We start from the raw sequence: 20,118 nt of genomic DNA, 5'->3' as shown, positions 1-20,118 counted from the left end.
CTTTGACCTGTAAAGAGAAAGTGGGGAGAATCAGTAGGGCTGAGACAGAGATGGAAAGGAAGCAGGTCATGGGCATTGACCTAAATTAAAACCCAGATCCAAGATCCATACACCTGGGTCCATCACCCTCGCAAATGCAGTGGTGACTGGATGAATCACTCCAGTAAAGTACTTCTTACCAACTTCCATACTGCTTTATTTCCATCAGTCTACAGCATTGACTTTTCCCTTTGCACCTTGTAATAGTGTGCTTTATATTCCTATATACTCTAAATTGTAGACTTCTTGAGGTCAGGAATGACTTTGATTCACCATAGTATTCTCCACAACACCCACCAGACAAGACAAGGAGAAGAAAAGAAGGGAGGGGCAAGGAGGGAGTTCAGATTGAAGAAAGGAAGGTGCTATGGGCTGAATGTTCATGTCTCCTCCCCAAATCCATATGTTGACATTTTAACCCACCAAGTGATATTATAAGGAGGTGGAGCCTTTGGGAGGTGGTTAAGTCATGAGGGTGGTGTTCTCATAAATGGATCAGTGCCCTTAAAAGAAGAGATGTGGAGAGCTTTCTCTCTCTCTCTGCTTTCTACCACGTGAAGACACAGTGAGTGGATGGGCATCTGCAAACCTGGAAGCAGTTTCTCACTAGACCCCAGATCTGCCTACATGTCTCAGTGTTAAGAATGGTGAGAAATAACTGTCTGTTGTTTAAGGCACCTCATCTGTGGCATATTTGTTATAGCAACTCGAACAGACTAAGACAAACATGAAGATCTTCCCACCTCTGAAATTCTCTGAGTTTGTAGGATTTCTGAGGCAGAAAAGAGTAACTACATCTAAAGCAGAGCATAAATTATCACAATACTCATTGGAGAATTGTCTTCCCTTAGGAAATCAGTGTATATTTAGTATGCCTGCTCAGGTGTTTCTCCTGCTTCTTCAGTTATCTAAAAGTTTGTTTTTGTTTTTGCCAAGCACTCTTTGAAACTTTTAGGTGGAAGATGAAAACACTTATTTACTAGTTTCCTCAGGTGTTACCTGAACTAGGGCAGCTTCAACTTCAGTTAGAAATTAGAAAGTACAAAACTAAATCAGGACAGCTTGGCACTTTGAGCTGTTCTCTGCAGCCTCAGTGGGGGCCAAAAGCTGAGTCGGCAGAGGGGCAGTGATTTATTTCTCCACATTTGGAAGCAGGATGGGAAGTAGCAAGATCCTACTTTTCTATTATCTTCCTCTTTTATAGTTTTCATTGCCACTTCCTGATCCTGTTTCCCTAACTTATTTTTACAGCACTTATCACCTTCAAGGATGCTATGCATAATTTATTCTTATTTTGTTTATGGTCCTTTCATCTAATTTATCCTCTTTAAGAAAAGAAAAAAAAAAAACAGTTATTATTTGGCTGTGTTGGTTTCTAGTTGTGGCACGCATGATCTTTCCATTACGGCGCACAGGCTTAGTTGCCCTGCAGAGTGTGGCATCTTAGTTCCCCAACCAGGGATTGAACCTATGTCTCCAGCATTGCAAGGCACATACTTAACCACTGGACCACCAGGAAAATCCCACACTTTACCTTCTTTGAGGAGACAGGTTTGTTTTGTTTTTCAATGGTGTGACCCCAGTGCCCAAAACCATGGCTGGCATGTGATAGACACTCATCAGAGGCCCAGTGTAGGTGTTGAATGAATCTGTTCTCAGCTCCCAGGGTGTATTTAAAAGCAAGGGGCTTGAGTGATGACATTTCCAAAAACTGCCAGGTTTATCACAGTGAAGCTTTATCTCTAATTACTCTCTGTGAAGAGAATGGTGAAACAGCCCCATAGCATAGTCTAAATAGATGATGAATAAACACATGGCTTGCATGTGTATTTGATGATGGCTTTATTTTCAAAACTGTAATTAAATGAGATAAAAATATATGGTTGGAGTTGCCGAAGCAACTTAAATTCAACATAAATAACAGCTGCTCTTCATCTGGGAATTTCATCTATATACAGCATTTTTTATGCCCTTAAACATTTTTAAGCAGTATTCAACATCCAGTATCCCAAGAAATGTTTTATACTCAGAGAAGGGGAAGGAAAATAGAAAAGAAATAGCCCTGTAAGAACCAGCGATTAAACAAAGCTGTTACTTACAAAAACTTTGATTTTTCCCCAAATAGTTGTATAGCTGAGCACCAAAGAATTGATGCTTTTGAACTGTGGTGTTGGAGAAGACTCTTGAGAGTCCCTTGGACTGCAAGGAGATCCATCCAGTCCATCCTAAAGGAAATCAGTCCTGAGTGTTCATTGGAAGGACTGATGCTGAAGCTGAAACTTCAATACTTTGGCCACCTGATGCGAAGAGCTGACTCATTTGAAAAGACCCTGATGCTGGGAGGGATTGAGGGCAGGAGGAGAAGGGGACGGCAGAGGATGAGATGGTTGGATGGCATCACTGACTCGATAGACATGGGTTTGGGTGGACTCCCGGAATTGGTGATGGACAGGGAGGCCTGGCATGCTGCGGTTCATGGGGTCTCAAAGAATCAGACACGACTGAGCAACTGAACTTAACTGAGCAAAGTGTGTCCAATTTCTTAGGAGCAGTGAATTTAAGCATGACTGGCATTTTCTTTTATGAGTGACCAATCCCTATTTAATTATTTCAGAAGTCCAAAACTGAGTGTATAGTGAGGAGTCTTCTATTTGTTTTGAGAGCAAAACTTTCTGCAGAGCACGGGTATCAGGATGTACTGATAAAGTTTACCTCGCCCTTTAAAGTTAATAGAGTAAGTTCCTCCCAGGCTGCTTGGGGAAAATGTCTATTTTTTTAATAGAATTAAGATACAATTTGGACTTCCCAGATGGCTCAGTGATAAAGAATCTGCCTGCTGATGCAGGGGACACTGGAGATTCAGGCTCGATCCCTAGATCATGAAGATCCCCTGAAAAAGGAAATGGCAACCCATTCCAATATTCTTGCCTAGGAAGTCCCATGGACAGAGGAGCCTGCCAGGCTAAGTCCATGGGGGTCACAAGAGTTGGACACGACTAAGCAGTTGAACACACGTGCAAGAGACAGTTTAACGATATGAGTGTCTTCCTAGTTTTATTTATGATCAAGCAAGGAGAAACTGCCTCTCTTCCTTCAGAGATTATTACCCACTGCCCCAAAGCGTTAGGCAAATTTGGTAGCCATCTCACTGCTCAGGCTTGTACCCCTGAGAACTTAGTAAAAGAAAATAAATGGAATGAAGAAGTCAGAGGTGAAGCCATTTCTCTTCACTTTAAAGTGAGGTTCTTCATGATCGATAGTGTGGCTGGTAGAATTGTGGCCTCTGGATTTTTATCATGACCAGTGGCCTGTATATCTTCATCTAGTTCACCCCAAGGTTTTTCCTGTAGATTAGTGCCTTTATGATGGCCTCTTGATACAGTGCCTTTTCAGCATTTCTTCTGAGAATATTTATTCTGTTACTTGGGCATCTCTGACTTGCCCTCTAGGGTTGCTCGTTTATTAGGAAGACTCGGACAGTGAATTACAACTTGCTAATTTTAATTTTCAGAGGGGAGAATGAAAGCCCATAAAGTAGAAGTTCAAAATGGAGATTCATGTTTCTTTATGCCAAAACTATAATGATCAAAAAAAAAAAAAAAGGAACTGTAATGATAAGTCTGTCAAGTGAAAGCACTGCCACACTAGATGAAGAACAGATAATTGTAGGCTATATCCCCACTAGCTAATAACAGTCCTGATTACAAAGACCAACAGGCCCATGCGGTCTGTATAATGTGCTTTCATGTTTTCCTCATCTCAAGTATTCCTTTGGGCAGGTGTCAGTGGGTGAGAGGATGTTTCTTGTTTTTGGTCAAGCAGTGCATTTGTTTCATATGCTGATTGTATTCCTGTCTTAGGGTGTCTCTAGGCTTTCATTTTAAGGCAGCGTAGGTGGCTTAGCGCCATTGATTAAAGACCTTTTCTCAAAGTTATCTGTAGAGCATCCCTGGTCATTAAGCACACAAAGGTCCTTCCATAGCCAGGATGCTGTAAGATGGTGTGTCGTGTGGACAAATACAAGAAGATTCACCCTACTCCAGCACATCTCCTGCATACCAGCTCAGTGTGTGAAACATGATAGAGAATGGTGCTCGACAGATACTAAGTACCCCATCTGTGTCAGACATGCTTTAGGCACTGTGCATATAGCATGTAGCCTGATAAAGACTGTAAAGATTCCTGCCACTATTGAGCCTTATTATTATTTCTTTTTGTGGGGTGGGGGAGGAGGGGTAGGTGGGACTGTAAACCAAACAGTATATTAATGAACAAAGTAATTGCAGATGCTGGTGATGATTACTATGAAAGACAGAATAAAGAGGTGATGTGATGGAGAGTGGAACTGGGTTGGAGGGCTATGTCACATAAAACAGTCAGGGAAGGCTCCTCTGAGGAGGTGACATTTGAGTTGAGTCCTAGAGAATGAGCATTATTGAGCCAAAAGATGGGTAGAGAGCATCCAAGACAATAGCAGCAAGTTCAGAGGTCCTGAAATAGGATTAGCCTTAAGATGTTGAAGAACAGAAAGCAAAACGTGGTTGTTACCATATAAATAAAAAGGGGGAACATAGCAGAGGCTGAAACCGGGGGTCTGGATAGGGACCAGATCCCTAAAGGTCATTGTAGAGCTCAGTAAAGAGTCTGTATTTTGTTCTGAAATTTACTAGGCCAGATGCTGTTCTGGAAATTTTTGTTGCTCTTTGTGTTGTGTAAGTATGAAACCAAAGATAGAGAATGCAGCTGCCTAACCATTAACACTCCTGAGTCAGGATGATATGCGAAAAAGAGATGAGCTCCTGTAGAGAAAAATGCTATAATAATAGCTTGTGTTTTAGGGCACCTGTCTCTGAAGGAGAACAACAGTACTTACGATGCCAGGTTGTACTCATCACAGCAACCTCATGAGGTCGGTAGGTGCATACTTGTATGGAACACGCAGGGAAATTTAAGCGGCTTAAATTGGGTTGTTCTTAGGCTTCTTAAATAGCATGGAAATCTAGATAAAATAGAGCGTGTCAAAGAAATGAGGAAAGAAAAACTCCAAAGTAAGAAATAAAAATAGCTATCAGGATAGCCACACACTTAGAGAAAAAGGGGCAGCAAAACAACCTTTATTTTCTTGTAAAGTCAAGAAAATAACAGCAGAGGGGTGAAAAAGTTAAAAGTCTCAAATAGTCAGTTGGAATATCAGCAAGTATTGGTTTCATTCCTGATGTTTAATTCAATATGGAATAGAGAACTTGGGGGTCAAAGAAAACCTGGGTTCTAATCCATACTCTTCCTTATACTAGAACTGTAATCTTGCATGTAGATTTTATTTATTTGTATAAAGTGGATTAGTAATAATATTTCCCTCATAGAAATGTTGTCCAGTTTTAATGAATGAATAAACAGCAAATGAGAAATTGTGCTCTTTGTATAAGCTAGTTGAAATTGGACTTACATTTCTTCCTAAAGAGTTAATATTTACAAGTTGTATCAATTTCCAGATCAGCCCACAGAAGCCTCCTTAACACATCACATTGATTATGCTATTTTAAGGTCTTGCCTAGGTTTAGTTACTGGAAGGAAAAAGCGCTGCAGTGATGTGTTGCAAGAAGAGAAAGAGGAGAGTAACCTGCTAAATGCAGAATTGCTGATCCCAAAGTTGTCTTTGCCAAACTGCACACATCTTTACCATCCTGTATTTGTCCCCATTTTCCTTTTCAGCTCTTCTACAAAAAATAAAACAGATAATATTGAGTGAGAAACTAGTGTTGTTTATAGACAGTTTTGTTGATACATAACTATTTCTTTCAGTAAAAAGCACCTATGAAGAAAATCAAATTTAAGAGTATTTTTAAGTCATTAATCCTTCTTTGAGGTTTCTCAGCCCTACTTTGCCTTCCCCAATATTTCTTAGATTACATTTTCTTTGTTTCTTTTATGGTCAATCAAAACTCATATTCAAAGAATCTGTACTGCTCTTATTTATTTAAGAGGAATTAATCTTAATGAATTAACTCATTCTTCACTGTAAGTGACTAATAGCAAGGTAATACACTTGCAGTCATTTCTGGTTCTAAGATGGCATTTCTATAATCCCAAAGTAATCCCTAAATTATAGACTTTCATCTGCTATGGCTAATGAGAGTGAGAATAAAATTCAGATATTTGGAGGGAGTACATTGTGAGGGTTGGAATCAGCCCCTGAGAGAGCACCCTCTAGTTTTCATTTTTAACTTTGAAACAAGTGCTCTAAAGATTTTCATAGTAATGTCCATAGCAGTAGCCTTGGGCTATGAAAGAACTGTCATGAGCTATTTCTATGGCTGAGTCATTTGTAAAATGAGTATACATTAACTTAGGAATATTAATAAGGTTCTTTATTATCTATACAAAGGTCTCTCGGAAAGAGATTTGCTTTTCTTCTCAATGTCAAACCACTACCCAGAAGCAGATTTTGGTACCTTACTTTAAGCTGCCAACAAATGAGGTTATTTAATATCAAATCTTCAGCATATATTATACATATTTTTGACTGTTTTACTTAGTTGTTGGAGAGAGAAAATGGCAGACACCAATACTTGGAACAAAAGAAGAACTCAAAAAATATTTGCTGAAGGTTGGCTGAACAAATAGAAAAATTAATGACATCAGGAAAAACAAGATACTGACAAGCATATCTGTCTGTCCATCTGCATTCAATTTCCATTTTCATCCATCCTATTTTCAACTGGTGTGCAGTGTAAACCCCTAAAATTTTAAGCTCAATGAGTAAATTTATATGGCCAGCAAATAGCATAATGTGTCATCTTTTATTTCTGTTTTAAAATGACAATATTTTGTACCCTTTAAAAAGGTACACAAACATTAGTTTTTAGTGTTTGGAAAATGGTATTTCCAAACTTAGCATGAAAAGATAACACTACCTGTCTCAGAATGTATCATCATAGGAAGTTCTTTAAGGAAAATTATCTGAATTCAGTGTATGTGAGTATATCTTCATTGTAAGTCACATGAAGAATATAATCCATGTACTTGAAAATATAAGGTATCTGGCTCACTTCAGCACCAGTCTAGAGTTGAAAACAGACCAGCCAAAGAAGAGGTATTTTAAGTCTTAGCTTATTTTGCACAGTGTGATTGACCTACCTACTCTACTGTTACTTTATCTGGTGAAAGGTGGAATCACTCGGTCACCCACGTTTCCCTTTCTGTGGACCTTCCTGTGATGCTGAGAAATGAGAATGCTAGTGCAAACATCCATAGACCACTGACTGTGGGCCAGTTATTGTGTTAAGTGCTTTACATTCATAATCTTAGTCTCTAAAGGGTGCTGTGAGATAGGAATTATTGTCCTGATATTCAAAATGAAGAAACTGAAGTTAATTCACCTACATCATATAGCTGAAGAGTTGAAAGAGCCGAGTCCGTGCTCAGGTCCTCCTGACTCCAGAGCCAATGTGTTAAACCATGCAGTAACTCTTCCTCTTGCTAAATACACTCTCACAGGTAGACCAGGTCAACCAAGCCAGTCTCACTAATGGTTTCTTCCTTCTTTTTGCGTGGAAAGGATGTCAAAAATGGGACTTTGCAATTCATAAGGTTTCTGTAAAGTTTGACTTACTATCAGTCTTAGTCCCAGTCATCCAGGAAGCCATGCAGATGTGCAGCCACACATGTAAGACGTTCAAGGGGCAAGTGACAGAGTCAAGACACAATTTTAAATATGCTACATGACGACTGGTTTTTAAAGTTATATCCCCAAAATACTTCATTTTGAAATAAATGGCACAATCATCATTATGGGAATTATATTCAAAACAAATGTATCCCTTGACCATTTTCCCAAGCTGACATTGATTCTTTTTATCGATTGCTTCTTTCAAAATTGGAGTAAGCAATAATTATAATAATATAATTATTATTAATAATGATATATGCATTAAAAATATGTATGTTACTTACATGGTTCACTGTACATTTTTCCACTTTACTTTTCTTCTGCTCCTCTGTGGATTCTTGATAAACCATATTGTATGCTACTATCATTAATCTTTCCTCGTCATTTTAAAACTAAACTTATGCTCTTCTGTGGGTGGTCCTACCCTATGGATGGCTTTAAGTCTTTCTGTTCATATGTGTGATACTTCAGTTGCTAAGTCCTGTCTGACTCTTTGGAACCCCATGAACTGCAGCACGCCAGGCCTCCCTGTCCATCACAAACTCCTGGAGTTCACTCAGACTCACGTCCATGGAGTCGGTGATGCCGTCCAGCCGTCTCGTCCTCTGTCGTCCCCTTCTCCTCCTGCCCCCAATCCCTCCCAGCATCAGAGTCTTTTCCAATGAGTCAACTCTTCGCATGAGGTGGCCAAAGTACTGGAGTTTCAGCTTTGCATCATTCCCTCCAAAGAACACCCAGGGCTGATCTCCTTTAGGATGGACTGGTCGGATCTCCTTGCAGTCCAAGGGACTCTCAAGAGTCTTCTCCAACACCACAGTTCAAAAGCATCAATTCTTCGGCGCTCAGCTTTCTTCATATGTGTGATAGGCAGTCCCTTCTTAAAAAAGTTACTCTTCCTTATTTGTTACTATTTCTCAAAAAACATGTTGGATCCTTGATTTTGTTTTCTTTAGTCCCGTCCAGTGTTTTTTGTTTTTGTTGTTGTTTTTTTTTTTTTTTATACATACTACTTCATCTCCTGCTCTAAACGTTAAATAACTTTCCAAACAGTAAATATCTGGAGATATTTCCCCCTCACTCTCTGATTTACTTTGCAGCCTGAATTCTAAATGTTTTCAAATATTAAGGCTTTTATTATTTATCTCATGTTGCAGCTACAAGACCTTTGTACACGTTTACTCCTCAAGGAATTTAGCTGTTAAAGTACTTCCTCTATGCTATCAATTAGCTACACATTTCAAGTACTATAATAGCATATTTTTTAAAACCTCATGTAAAAATAAAGTGCTAATAGTATATCCTACTGGAAAATAAAAGACAGTTGTTTTCACAGAAAAAAATATGATAGGAAAACACAGATGCCATGAAATTATGCATTTTTAGCCTGTGATTTCTGGAAAAAAAATTTATATAAAATGGTGATGAATGAAATCAACATCTAAATGTATGGCCACTCCATTTGGTTTTTTAAGGTCTATAATTCACTTGTCAAAGAACCATATTCAAAGCTGGAAAAAATTCTTATTTTCAGAAACCATGGTACATGGATATTAATTCTTTGTCATATGTATGCATCGTTTATTCACCCGTATCTTTAGTAACTAGCAGCACAGAGCTGAAAGGTCTATCACCCAAGTGTCATTGTTCAGCTACCTCCTTTACTATGTAGCAATCCTACTTTTTAATACAGTGGTTTCTGATTGTTTTCTCCTGTTCCACTTCATCCTCTGCACCTGATGTTTAAAATCCCCTCATCAAGTGCTCATCCACAAGGAAAAGCAAAGGAATAGAAATTGGAAATCAAATGTACCAACTCATTGCTTTGTGCATTGAAATGTGGATTTTCTTACATACTCCCTGAGGAGCAAAAATTCATTCATTCCACTGAACTTTTTTTTGTCCCTAGGATATCAGGTAACTAGTTTGAATGCTCGTTCCCACTGGCTTCACTAAGTCAGGGAGGAAGTTGGGAAGTGATAGATTCTGGTACTTGGTAGCAATGGCTTTGGAGAGAGGAAGATGAGTTTGTATTCTTCTGGCCACTTTCTCAGTGTGTGAAGAACTTCTCTGAACTACAGTTACAGCACCTGCTAATTGGGAATTAAATCTATAATGGAATTAAGTGAGATCTGGGGAAAAGTTCTTAGCAGACCTCAATACATTTTTGCAAGTAGATGCAATCATTGCTATTAGTGTTGCAGTCATGGTAATAGAACATTATAAAGTATTCTAACTAACTTGGAATGCTTGTTGCTCTGAACATTATCTAGTACCAAGTCTTTGTAGATAAAATGATGCTCAGATAAAATATATGGGAATATTTCTGGGAAAGGCCTGGCCATGTCCAAATTTCAAAAAACTGCATATTCACAGACATAGGTCTTTAATTTGGAAAATTATCATGCTGCTAGCAATTAGGATCTAAATGGATAGTTATAAGTGAACAGAGCCATAATAAACAGGCAGCGTTTTCTTAAACATGTGCATAAATATGGTGGACTTTGAGTAGCCTCTTCAACTCTCCCTGGAGTGCATTTGTTATTCAAAACCCTGTTTTAGAAAAGTATGTGTTTACTTTTTGCTGTACTGGGTCTTCATTGCTGTGCCCTGGCTTTCTCTAGTTGTGGTGAGCAGGGGCTCATTGCATTTCATCAGCTTCTCATTGCAGTGGTTTCTTGTGGAGTATGGACTCTAGAGCACGGGCTCAGTAGTTGTGTTCAGGCTTTGTTGCTCCGTGGCATGTGGAATCTTCCTGGACCAAGAATCAAACCCATGTCCCCTACATTGGCAGGCAGATTCTTAACCACTGGTCTACCAGGATTGTTCCAAAACCCTTTCTCAATGGAGTAATCGAGATATGATTTGCCACTGGATTACAGTATTCTGAAGTGGACAGAACAAATAAATAGTAAGCCCCAGACTTGGAGCATGAAAGGCTTTGTGCTTTTCAAATATGATTAATACTCATTTAATCTTTTCCCATCATTCCTATTCTAAAATAAATCACATTTACTCTCGTGTTATTTATGAGAAAATTAATCCTTGCGTACTGTATAGCAGAGGTGATTTTCAAACTCAGATCTGTCCAAATGCAATCTTTCCATTCATTGTATTTACCATCTGGAATCTATTTCAGTTAACTGCTAAGAATCTTATCTAAATATTTTCTCAAATACCAGATTAATGCGATTTTTCTAACTGTCCAAATGCTGTGGAACTTCATGGATTCATAAACTATAAATGAAGAAACAGGAATACAGTTTTAGCTACAAGGGAAGTCCCTTTTAAACTCAATAAGAACAGTTTAAGAGCTTCCCTTGTGGCTCAGCTGGTAAAGAATCTCCCTCAGTGTGGGAGATCTGGGTTCAATCCTCAGGGTGGGAAGATCCCCTGGAGAAGGAAAAGGCTACCCACTCCAGTATTCTGGCCTAGAGAATTCCATGGACTGTATAGAGTCCATGCAATGAGTCAGACTTGACTGAGCTACTTTCATTTCACAAGAACGGTTTAAAAAAATCATCACATATATTTTTTATTTTCTTCCCCTCCCATTTCTTAATGTTCTTCCTCTAGTTAGAATCAAGGTGGATTTTGCCTGGATAAGATTTGATCTCTGTTACCCATCAGCTCTTAATTTTTCATGCAACTCTGGAGATTGGACAAGACATCTATGCTAAAACATAGATGACTTATTTTAAGAACCTGTATGCAGAAGCAATAATTTCGATGATTCAGTGCCATTTTTAGGGATAATGGTTTACAATATAAATGCCATAATGAAGTTTTTTTTCTTTTAATCGGTAGTTTGATTTTGAAGGCTTCTCAAACTATTCCTTTAAAGAAAAGAAAAAAAATCATGTTCTAGCCTCACCTAATAAAAATAATTTTATTACATGAGAAATGTAACTTAAATTGGGGCTTCCCTAGTGGGTCAGATAGTAGAGAAATGTAACTTAAATTGTGGTCATGTTTTGTTTTGCACTAAGTACATGCGTGTCCTCCAGGTGGCCCTCTGCACACCTCAAGTTCAGCAGTCTTGGGTTCCCACAGTTAGATGTCATCTGTTAGGCCTGCCCACTAAATTTTTGAGTCCTTACAGGACAGAAGCGATCTTCTCATATCATCTGTGTCCTGAGCTGGCAACCAGATTTTTATATACTAAACTGATAAAAAAACAATAATGTATGAGCATTAAATTTGCCTAATACCAGAAGAAGCTGGTAATTAAGACATGTATGTGCATAAATTACTTTAACATTGTGAGCAACCCCTAAAACCAAGCCTGAGTGTGGAAACATCCCACTTTTAACTCCAGGAAGGCTATCCAGATTTATTTCCTAGCTCCATTACTTCCTGATGTTATACCTACCCTTTAAAAAATGTTAGTGCCTCTCTTTTCTAGTCTGTAAAATGGAAACATAATCAAACTTAACTCATGTTCTTATTGTTAGGATAACTTGAGGTAATCACCATAAAATATTTGCCAAAATAGCCTGCATGGAGGAAATAGTCAATAAATATGACTGAAGTTTGATCTGCATGGATACAGGGCTTATAGCCCTACAGAACAGACCTGGCTTAGAAGAATCCTCAAATCCAGAAATAGGTTACTGCATGAAATGTTTTAGACCAAAAAGAAAAGAAAAGAAATAGCACTTAAAACAATTGTTGTTGAGAGGATTTATGTTTGAAAAGATGAAAGAAAAAAATATTTTTAACAACAGTATCTCACTTTATTAGACATATTTTTTATATTAACTCATTTTTATTGGTAACTATATTTACTGACTCTAGCCGCACTATTTAGGCTTGTAATGTCTTAACTCTCTAACCAAATTTGACCTCTTGAGAAAGGGAAATTTTATTCCAAATAGAACCTTGGTCATTGCCCTGTAAATATTTTAAAATACCCAGGAACACTGAAACAATTGTAAATATGTATATAAATGCCTACTTACCCACTGTATGTAGTGTGTGTGTGTGTCGACACAGAGAGTCATATTCTAGATACACATAGAGTAAGAAATATAACTGCATACAATGAAATGGTTTGTGAAGTGAGCAACTGACTATCAGAAAACGCAAATTTGCCATCCTGATTATGATATAGTTAATTACAGATAGAAGCTGGGGAGGTCACTTAGCCCATTTAAGCCTTGGTGTCTCCAGGCAGACATGTACTAGTGAAGCTTTCAGCAGTATATACACGCTCTCTCTGTCTACTGTCCAGTGTAGAAACCACTGACTGTGTGTAGCCCTTGAGCGCTTAAGATGCAGCCAGTGTGACTAAGGAACTGAACTTATAAATTTTATTTGATGTTAACTGTTTTTTTATCTAAATAAGGACATATGCCAAGTGGCTACCTTACAGTCTAGCTATAAAATCTAGGTGGATGGGACAATAACACAGAAAAAGTTTAAGTTGAATTTCCCCAATCTGGGTGCTGTAAAGACTCTTACATTCTTTTTGAAGTAATGTTACCTTCTGATAATGCGTTAAATTTTAAACCTCTTTTCCTTTATTTCTCCCAACAGATCTTGAAAACTTTAAGCCAAGAACAAGAAGCACTGTGTCTGTCCGCCAAGGTCAGGGGATGGTACTGCTGTGCGGCCCACCAGCCCATTCTGGAGGTAACTGAGTGCACCAAAATGTGCACACTTCACTGGTTGCTATTTTGCTTGCTGATCGTTCTCCCATGAGCATCAGCTTGGGGGACAGTGTCATTTGTAGAGATTCCCAAAGTCCCTCTGTGTGGAGGAAGCATCGTTGGCAGTACCTCCCAAAATTAGGATAAGAAAATATCAGATTGTGCAAATGATCTATCCTGCTGCTGTCTACCTGGCACAAGGGGAAAGACACCTGAGTCAATCAAAATCAGAATCCTATTGCTTGTTAAAACCACGTAGGTAAATTGCCAGCACTGCTGCCAACTTGGTTGTATTAAAGGACAGCCTTGCTTCATTTCATCTCACTGTGGGTCTGTGAAGGGATCAGACCCAGGACCGAAGTCCGTTCACCACAGAACCAGGGTGATGTTTTGAGCACACATAGTGACTAGATTAGGAATGCATTTGTTTGCAGGTCCCTGAAAACAAAGCTAACACTGGCTTCCATGGACTTACGTTTGTGCTATCCTCACACACACAAGACTTCCAAAGTTATATAGTGTAAAGTTAGCACTACTTCTTAGGCGTATCTACCAGGACTCAAGCCCTTTCTCTGATTCTTCTCTGAAGTTTATAATGGACTGGGGGGAGTTGGGAATGGGGCGTGAAGCAGGGGGCGGGGCATGGCTAAGGCACCAAGTTTGCAATGCTCCAAGGTAAAAATGAGAAGAGGCTGGGACAAATGTCAGGTGTCTCTCCATTGTAAATTGACTTTGTATTATAGAAGGTTTGCTTTGCCCAAGGACTTGTATGTATATTGCATTGATCACCCCAGTGGCAAAAGGGAAAACTCAAGTATTTTATACAGATGCGGGATGGCCCCAAAAGAAGTCATAATTTTGAATAAGGGAGAATATGGAGAAATGCTGTGTAGGCAACTTGCAGTGTCTACTAAAAGGACTAATGATGACTGAAAGGGGAATCTGACTGCTTAATAGTTAGTGATATTTATTAGGATTCCATGACAGTTTGTGTTGACAAGACTGATAAACTCCATTTGTGGTCTTTCTGGGTAAAGTTTGATATCTGCCCTCCTTGTTATTACCTTAATTTTCCATTTGGCATTACTCATGACTGAAAAAGAAAATATTTTAAACTGAGAATTTGAAAACATTATTTTATTTTTGTCCTCTCTTCAAAAGTTTCAGTTTTTCCTTCACGCCTAATGCCCCAGCTAACATTTTTAGCAGCAAATAACAATTATTTAATAGCAAAACAGCTGCAAGGCTTGCATTTCAGGCCTGAAGAATACAAAAGCAGGTGGAAGAGGCAGGCACCCCTCCAAGTCTCGATGGAGGGTATAGAATTGTTAGGGTTTCTGGTTTTCAGAAACCAGCAGAGAATCCAGATTAGATTTCAGGAGTTTGTGTTCTGAAGAAATGGGTTTATTCTTTAGGACTTCCTTTTCTCTCCAAGTTAGTATGAGAACCATTAAATGTGGAGTCCAGGCCATGAGTTCTGGTCCTGGATCTGTTTCAGATCATTATTAGATATTGGACTACTATGTTCAAATTATCTATGCAACACTCATTAATCTCTAAATGAAGAGATTAAAATAAATCTCTTGGATCCTTTTTAGTTCTATCACTACATAATAATAGCTAAATAAAGACTAAATATGTCTATAAGCTATATTTGCATTGCTGGAATCCTGTCCTTTATATGAGGAAAACAGTTAACTGGACATATATTTAAAGTGATGTTCATTCACACTAAGAGGTCTCTTAGTACAAAATCTGATCAAAATAAGAACGGAAGATTTTGCTAATTTCTTCTGCAGGCTACCTTCACAGTGTTAAGCTTTCACAACATGGCAGCAACTCTGAAAATTAATCGAGTAGCATATTGAGAAAAAAAAAAATACCTCACTACCTCCTAGTATACTGATATCTTTAGGAAAGGCAAAACACACGAAGTGCTGCTGTGCTTCTCCGCAATGAGGCACCTGAATACTCTCCCCTTCCCACTGAGAAATATATTAAAAATTTCTGTAGACATTCATTGAAATTTGCTTGTCTCTGCTGGCAGCAGTCAGCAGCTCTGAAATCCAGTTTCTTGAGCTGTGCTGACATTCCTGACAGTCTTGATGGCAAAAGACAAGGAAATAAATATTCTCATTATGGACTGTATTAGAAACTGTGAGCTCAGTAATACTGTGGGCAAAGCGGGCAAGGCAAGGGAATTTGCGAGACAACAACCAAGTGGGTCTTGAAGGTTATATGAGACCATCGCAGACATCCATCAGTTTGGGGCAGTGGGATCAACGATTATCTGATGAAATCGCCCCAATTACTCAAAACCCCCCAATGCAAACTGTCCAGCAGTGATTCTCTCATTGCTTTTCTAGGCTATGATTACCTTAAAGCTGGCAGCATCACCAAGAGCCGCTGGCCATACTGAGCGGCCCAGCATATGGTATCCCAGTTTCTATTGTAACAGATCATGCAGAGGAAAGGAAATGAGTCAGCCTTTTATTATATCAGTGGGATACTGGGTAATGGCATGAAATCCATTGTAAAGGATGCTGTATGTCCTATTTCAAAAGCTGTGCAGTGTCAGACCTTCTTAGGGTACCACAGAAATGAACAGCAATTAATCTACTTTGAAAAGCTTTTCAGTCAGCAGGTATTTCCAATGCTCTACCAATCACCATTCATAGCATCTTTGACATCTCTTGGTTAATAGGTACAAAGATGTGATGTCATTGCATAGACAGTACTATTAAATCTTAACCTGAACACCAAAAAAATAGAAATTGCTGTGGATGATGAGGTTGTCTGTGATGCTTCTTCACATTAGAAATAGAGTTTTAGGAGATTCAAAATTTTCACCTTGCTTTCCATCAACTCCCAGATCATTTGACAGCAGGAATTCATGATCTTTAACCAACTGCTCATTAAATAGGAACAGAAGTGAGGTGCTTTGAGATTCTTCCTCCTAGTATACTAGGAATTACCAGATTATTCACGGGTGAAATCCCCATGAACTGTTCACCAAGGGAGGTTTTTGTTTCCACCTTCCTTTTATATGTCACCAAGATCCTCACTCCTCAAAATGTGGTCCATGGGCCAGAAGTATCTTCCTTACCTGGAAGTTTGTTAAAAAGGCAGTGTTGGGACCCACACAGGGCCTGCTGTCTCCAAAGTCACATTTTAACAAAATCTCCAGGTGATTTACATGCACATTAAAGTTTGAGAATCCCTGAGCTATATGTGTGATTCCCCTACACTCCTCTCTTATGTCCAGGGATGTGCAGGAAGCGGAAGCATCACCAGGGCAGCATAGGAGAGCCACAGGTGACCAGCCTTTTCCCATGGATATTCTGATTCCATAAACCTGGGGCAGGGTCCCTCAGAACCATTGTTCCAGTGGACTCTGAGGCAGCACCAGATTGAAGATCCACCCACTTTGATCCCTTTTCTGCAAAACTAGCCAAGGTTCACCCTGTTGAGGTGGAATACTTTGATTTTCACATCAAACCCAAGCAGAAGGGCAGAACATCTCTTCTATCAAGTTCATATTTAAAAGAATTTAGAATAAAATATAATCACCTCAGGCTTTCCTCCAGTTTTGTCCTTGTTGTTAAGAGAAATGAACAACTAAGAAAGGACTGGCTTTTTCTTGAGTATTCACATGAGAAAGCAGCATTTTACACGTGAACAGCTCTTACTACATTATTGTTAGAGAAAGTATGCCTTCCTAGAGCATAAAAAAAGAGAAGCACGTGATTCTGAGATTATTTTCACTGTTACGAGTTTTAGATAAACTAGCTATTAATATAATTGTCATCTTTGAATGCTTTTATACAGGATGCATCCCCATTGAACTTAGATCTCATTCACACAGACTCAGGGACCTTATAATAGTGTCTGTAGAGTTCCCTAGGGGGTTTATAATCTTTAGTTTACATTGCATTATCTTTGGATCCACATGGTAATCCTATAAGGAGTAAAGACATGTGTTTTACAGAAAAGAAAATCGAAGCAAAGAGATTAAGTGAGGTCACACATTAATCAATGGCAAGTTCAGGAGTTACCTTTCCCTAGAATGTGCAACCCCCTTTTTTATTTTATTTTATTTTTTTTTACAGTCAGGAGACAACTGTACAAATAGTTATTGGATGCTGCATGCATTAATTCTTTGAGTTCCATCCCAGATCAGTGCAGTCTGAATTTTTTGAGAGGGACTCCTCTGGCATCATTAAAAGTTTTGTTTTGTTTTTTTTTATTTGTCTTCACTGGGTCCTAGTTGTGGCACATGGGATCTTCAGTCTTTCATCTTTGTTGCAGCTTGAGGGTTCTTTTAGTTGGAGCATATGGAATCTTTAGTTGCAGCATGCAAACTCTTAATTGTGGCATGCGGGATGTTTAATTGTAGCATGTGGGATCCAGTTCCCTGACCAGGAATCGAACCCGAGCCCCCTGCATTGGGAATGCAGAGTCTTAACCACTGCACCACCAGGGAAGTCCCACATTCATAGTTTTAATAGCACTCCAGATGATTCTAATGTGCAGCCTGAGTGGAAAATGTGTGTCTCTGCCCTAAAAAATCAAATAGCTCTTGTCCCAGCAAGACCTTTCTATTTGCAAATGTCTCCAGGGTCTCAGAAATTAGCTTGAATCTAGGTATATCTTGAATATTATAGCCTGAAAAAAATCAATGCCTTTCTACCGCATGGTTATTCCAGCTGGATGTTTTGTCTTTGCTGTAGGACAAGGGTGAAGCATGAAACTAGGACACCCACATTCTAATCCTAGCACTGCTGTTAACTTACTTGAGCCAATTATGTAACTGCTCTGAACCCTCTTGTTTTTCTGTCTCCCCACCCGTACTTGAGTTCCAGCATCAAGATGTCACCTTCAGAATCCAGCTCACCCAGTTTCTTAATTAGTCCAAACTATGCTGACAGGTCACTGGGCCAGGACTAATCTTAATCTGCTGAAATGAGCCTACTTTATGCCCAGAATAATCTTTAAGACATCTACATTCTAGTCAAGAATGTATAATGGATAAGGCTGCTGCTGCTGCTAAGTCACTTCAATCGTGTCCGACTCTGTGCGACCCCATAGATGGCAGCCCACCAGGCTCCCCCGTCCCTGGGATTCTCCAGGCAAGAACACTGGAGTGGGTTGCCATTTCCTTCTCCAATGCATGAAAGTAAAAAGTGAAAGTGAAGTCGCTCAGTCATGTCCGACCCTCAGCGACCCCATGGACTGCAGCCCTCCAGGCTCCTCCGTCCATGGGATTTTCCAGGCAAGAGTACTGGAGTGGGGTGCCATTGCCTTCTCCGAATGGATAAGGCAGGCAGTGCCTACTTCCCTTGTCCATGTCTTACTCCCCACTCCTGCCCTAGCCTGGCTCCCATGCTTACCAATTTTATGTAACTTCAGATTTTCTGGTGCATCTGTATTAGCTCCAAATGACAACCCATTCCATTGCAATCCAGACAGTTTAGCTCTTGCTTTAATGTGTCAGCCAACGGTACATGGAGATTCCATTTTTACCCAGCTGCAAACCTCAAACCGTAACACATTGTTTTTGATACTGTGACCTGGTAGTATAATTGCCAAGCCCACTCATCATATCAGACCTTCTTGGATACTGACATGTTATTGGCTAGGTTCTAATTTTCTCTCTGTGTTGTTTGGACAATTAGCCACCTTCCTTAGGAAGCAGTCCCTCCACTACCAGCTTATTCCTCTACTTTCTCTCACTGAGATTTCAGACTCTCTCCTACACCACATCTTGGTTCCCAGAAGAACTCACAAATCCTTACACAATATTATGCCAAGCAAATGGAATGTATCTTTGCCCTTTCAGTTCAGTTCAGTTGCTCAGTTGTGTCTGACTCTTTGCGACCCCGTGGACTGCAGCACTCCAGGCTTCCCTGTCCATCACCAGCTCCTGGAGCCTGCTCAAACTCATGTCCTTCTAGTCGGTGATGCCATCCAACTATCTCATCTTCTGCCATCCCCTTCTCCTCCTGCCTTCAATCTTTCCTAGCATCAGGGTCTTTTCTAATGAGTCCGTTCACATCAGGTAACCAATTTGCCCTTTAAACCTCTCCAATGTGTTTTAAGGATAAAAAGATATAGATGTGGTACCAGTTTGCACAATTCAAAATGCAGACATTCTTGATTTTATTAATTAGGCTTGGTTTGATTTTTTTCATTTGCATAAGCTTGAAATTAAGGTTAACTCAGAAATGTTGCTTGTCTTTGAAAACATGATTCTTGATTTATATTCATGTAGCAACTTTTAAGTAGGCAAATATTTTTCAGATATCTCTTCCAAGAGATTCATCTGGAATATGCATCTATTATTAACATAAGCTCATCATGCTCTGGCATTGTGGCTTTATTAAAATGCTGATTTAGCCATTCTCCTAACATCTGAAAATTGCTCTTAAAAATGCAGCATGACAGTTGAGGTACAGTCTACCAATCATCTCTTCTCAGGCCAAGCCCTCTGTAATTCTTTGCATTGTACATTAGTGTGCACAGTATGTATCTGGGGTTCATTCATTTCCTTAGAAGAAGCAAAGCATTAAGTGGGCCTCAGAGGAGCTAAGGTTTTTAAAAGATATATGAGAATTTTTTAAATAAACTAGGAAACATAGTCTTCAGCTTATTTTATATGGCAATTTGAAAAAATGTAAAGTTTGAAATTTTTAAATGGCTATGAGATTAACAGTCACTCAATTGTCATGAAAAACCATAAAAAGAATCTCATTCTATGCATTG

The 20,118-nt window shown here is 39.2% G+C and overlaps 1 protein-coding gene across 10 annotated transcripts in view; it reads left to right on the top strand.

Moving 5' to 3' along the window:
• Nucleotides 1-20,118, top strand: part of LOC147348220 (contactin-4) — a 1,019,923-nt gene that overhangs the window by 744,119 nt on the left and 255,686 nt on the right. For all 10 annotated transcript variants that reach the window (XM_086366640.1, XM_086366644.1, XM_086366647.1 and 7 more), the window contains one exon: nt 13,244-13,339. In XM_086366640.1, the coding sequence (XP_086222766.1) occupies nt 13,244-13,339 (96 nt within the window). The remainder of the gene's footprint in view (nt 1-13,243; nt 13,340-20,118) is intronic.

Source organism: Bos grunniens, chromosome 22 (assembly GCF_055505025.1).
Source record: "Bos grunniens cultivar Pamir isolate PY7600 chromosome 22, Bosgru_T2T1.0, whole genome shotgun sequence".
In the NCBI taxonomy this organism is placed as follows: domain Eukaryota; kingdom Metazoa; phylum Chordata; class Mammalia; order Artiodactyla; family Bovidae; genus Bos; species Bos grunniens.
Note: the sequence above shows the minus strand (reverse complement) of the source record. Positions and strands in the feature narration are given on the sequence as shown.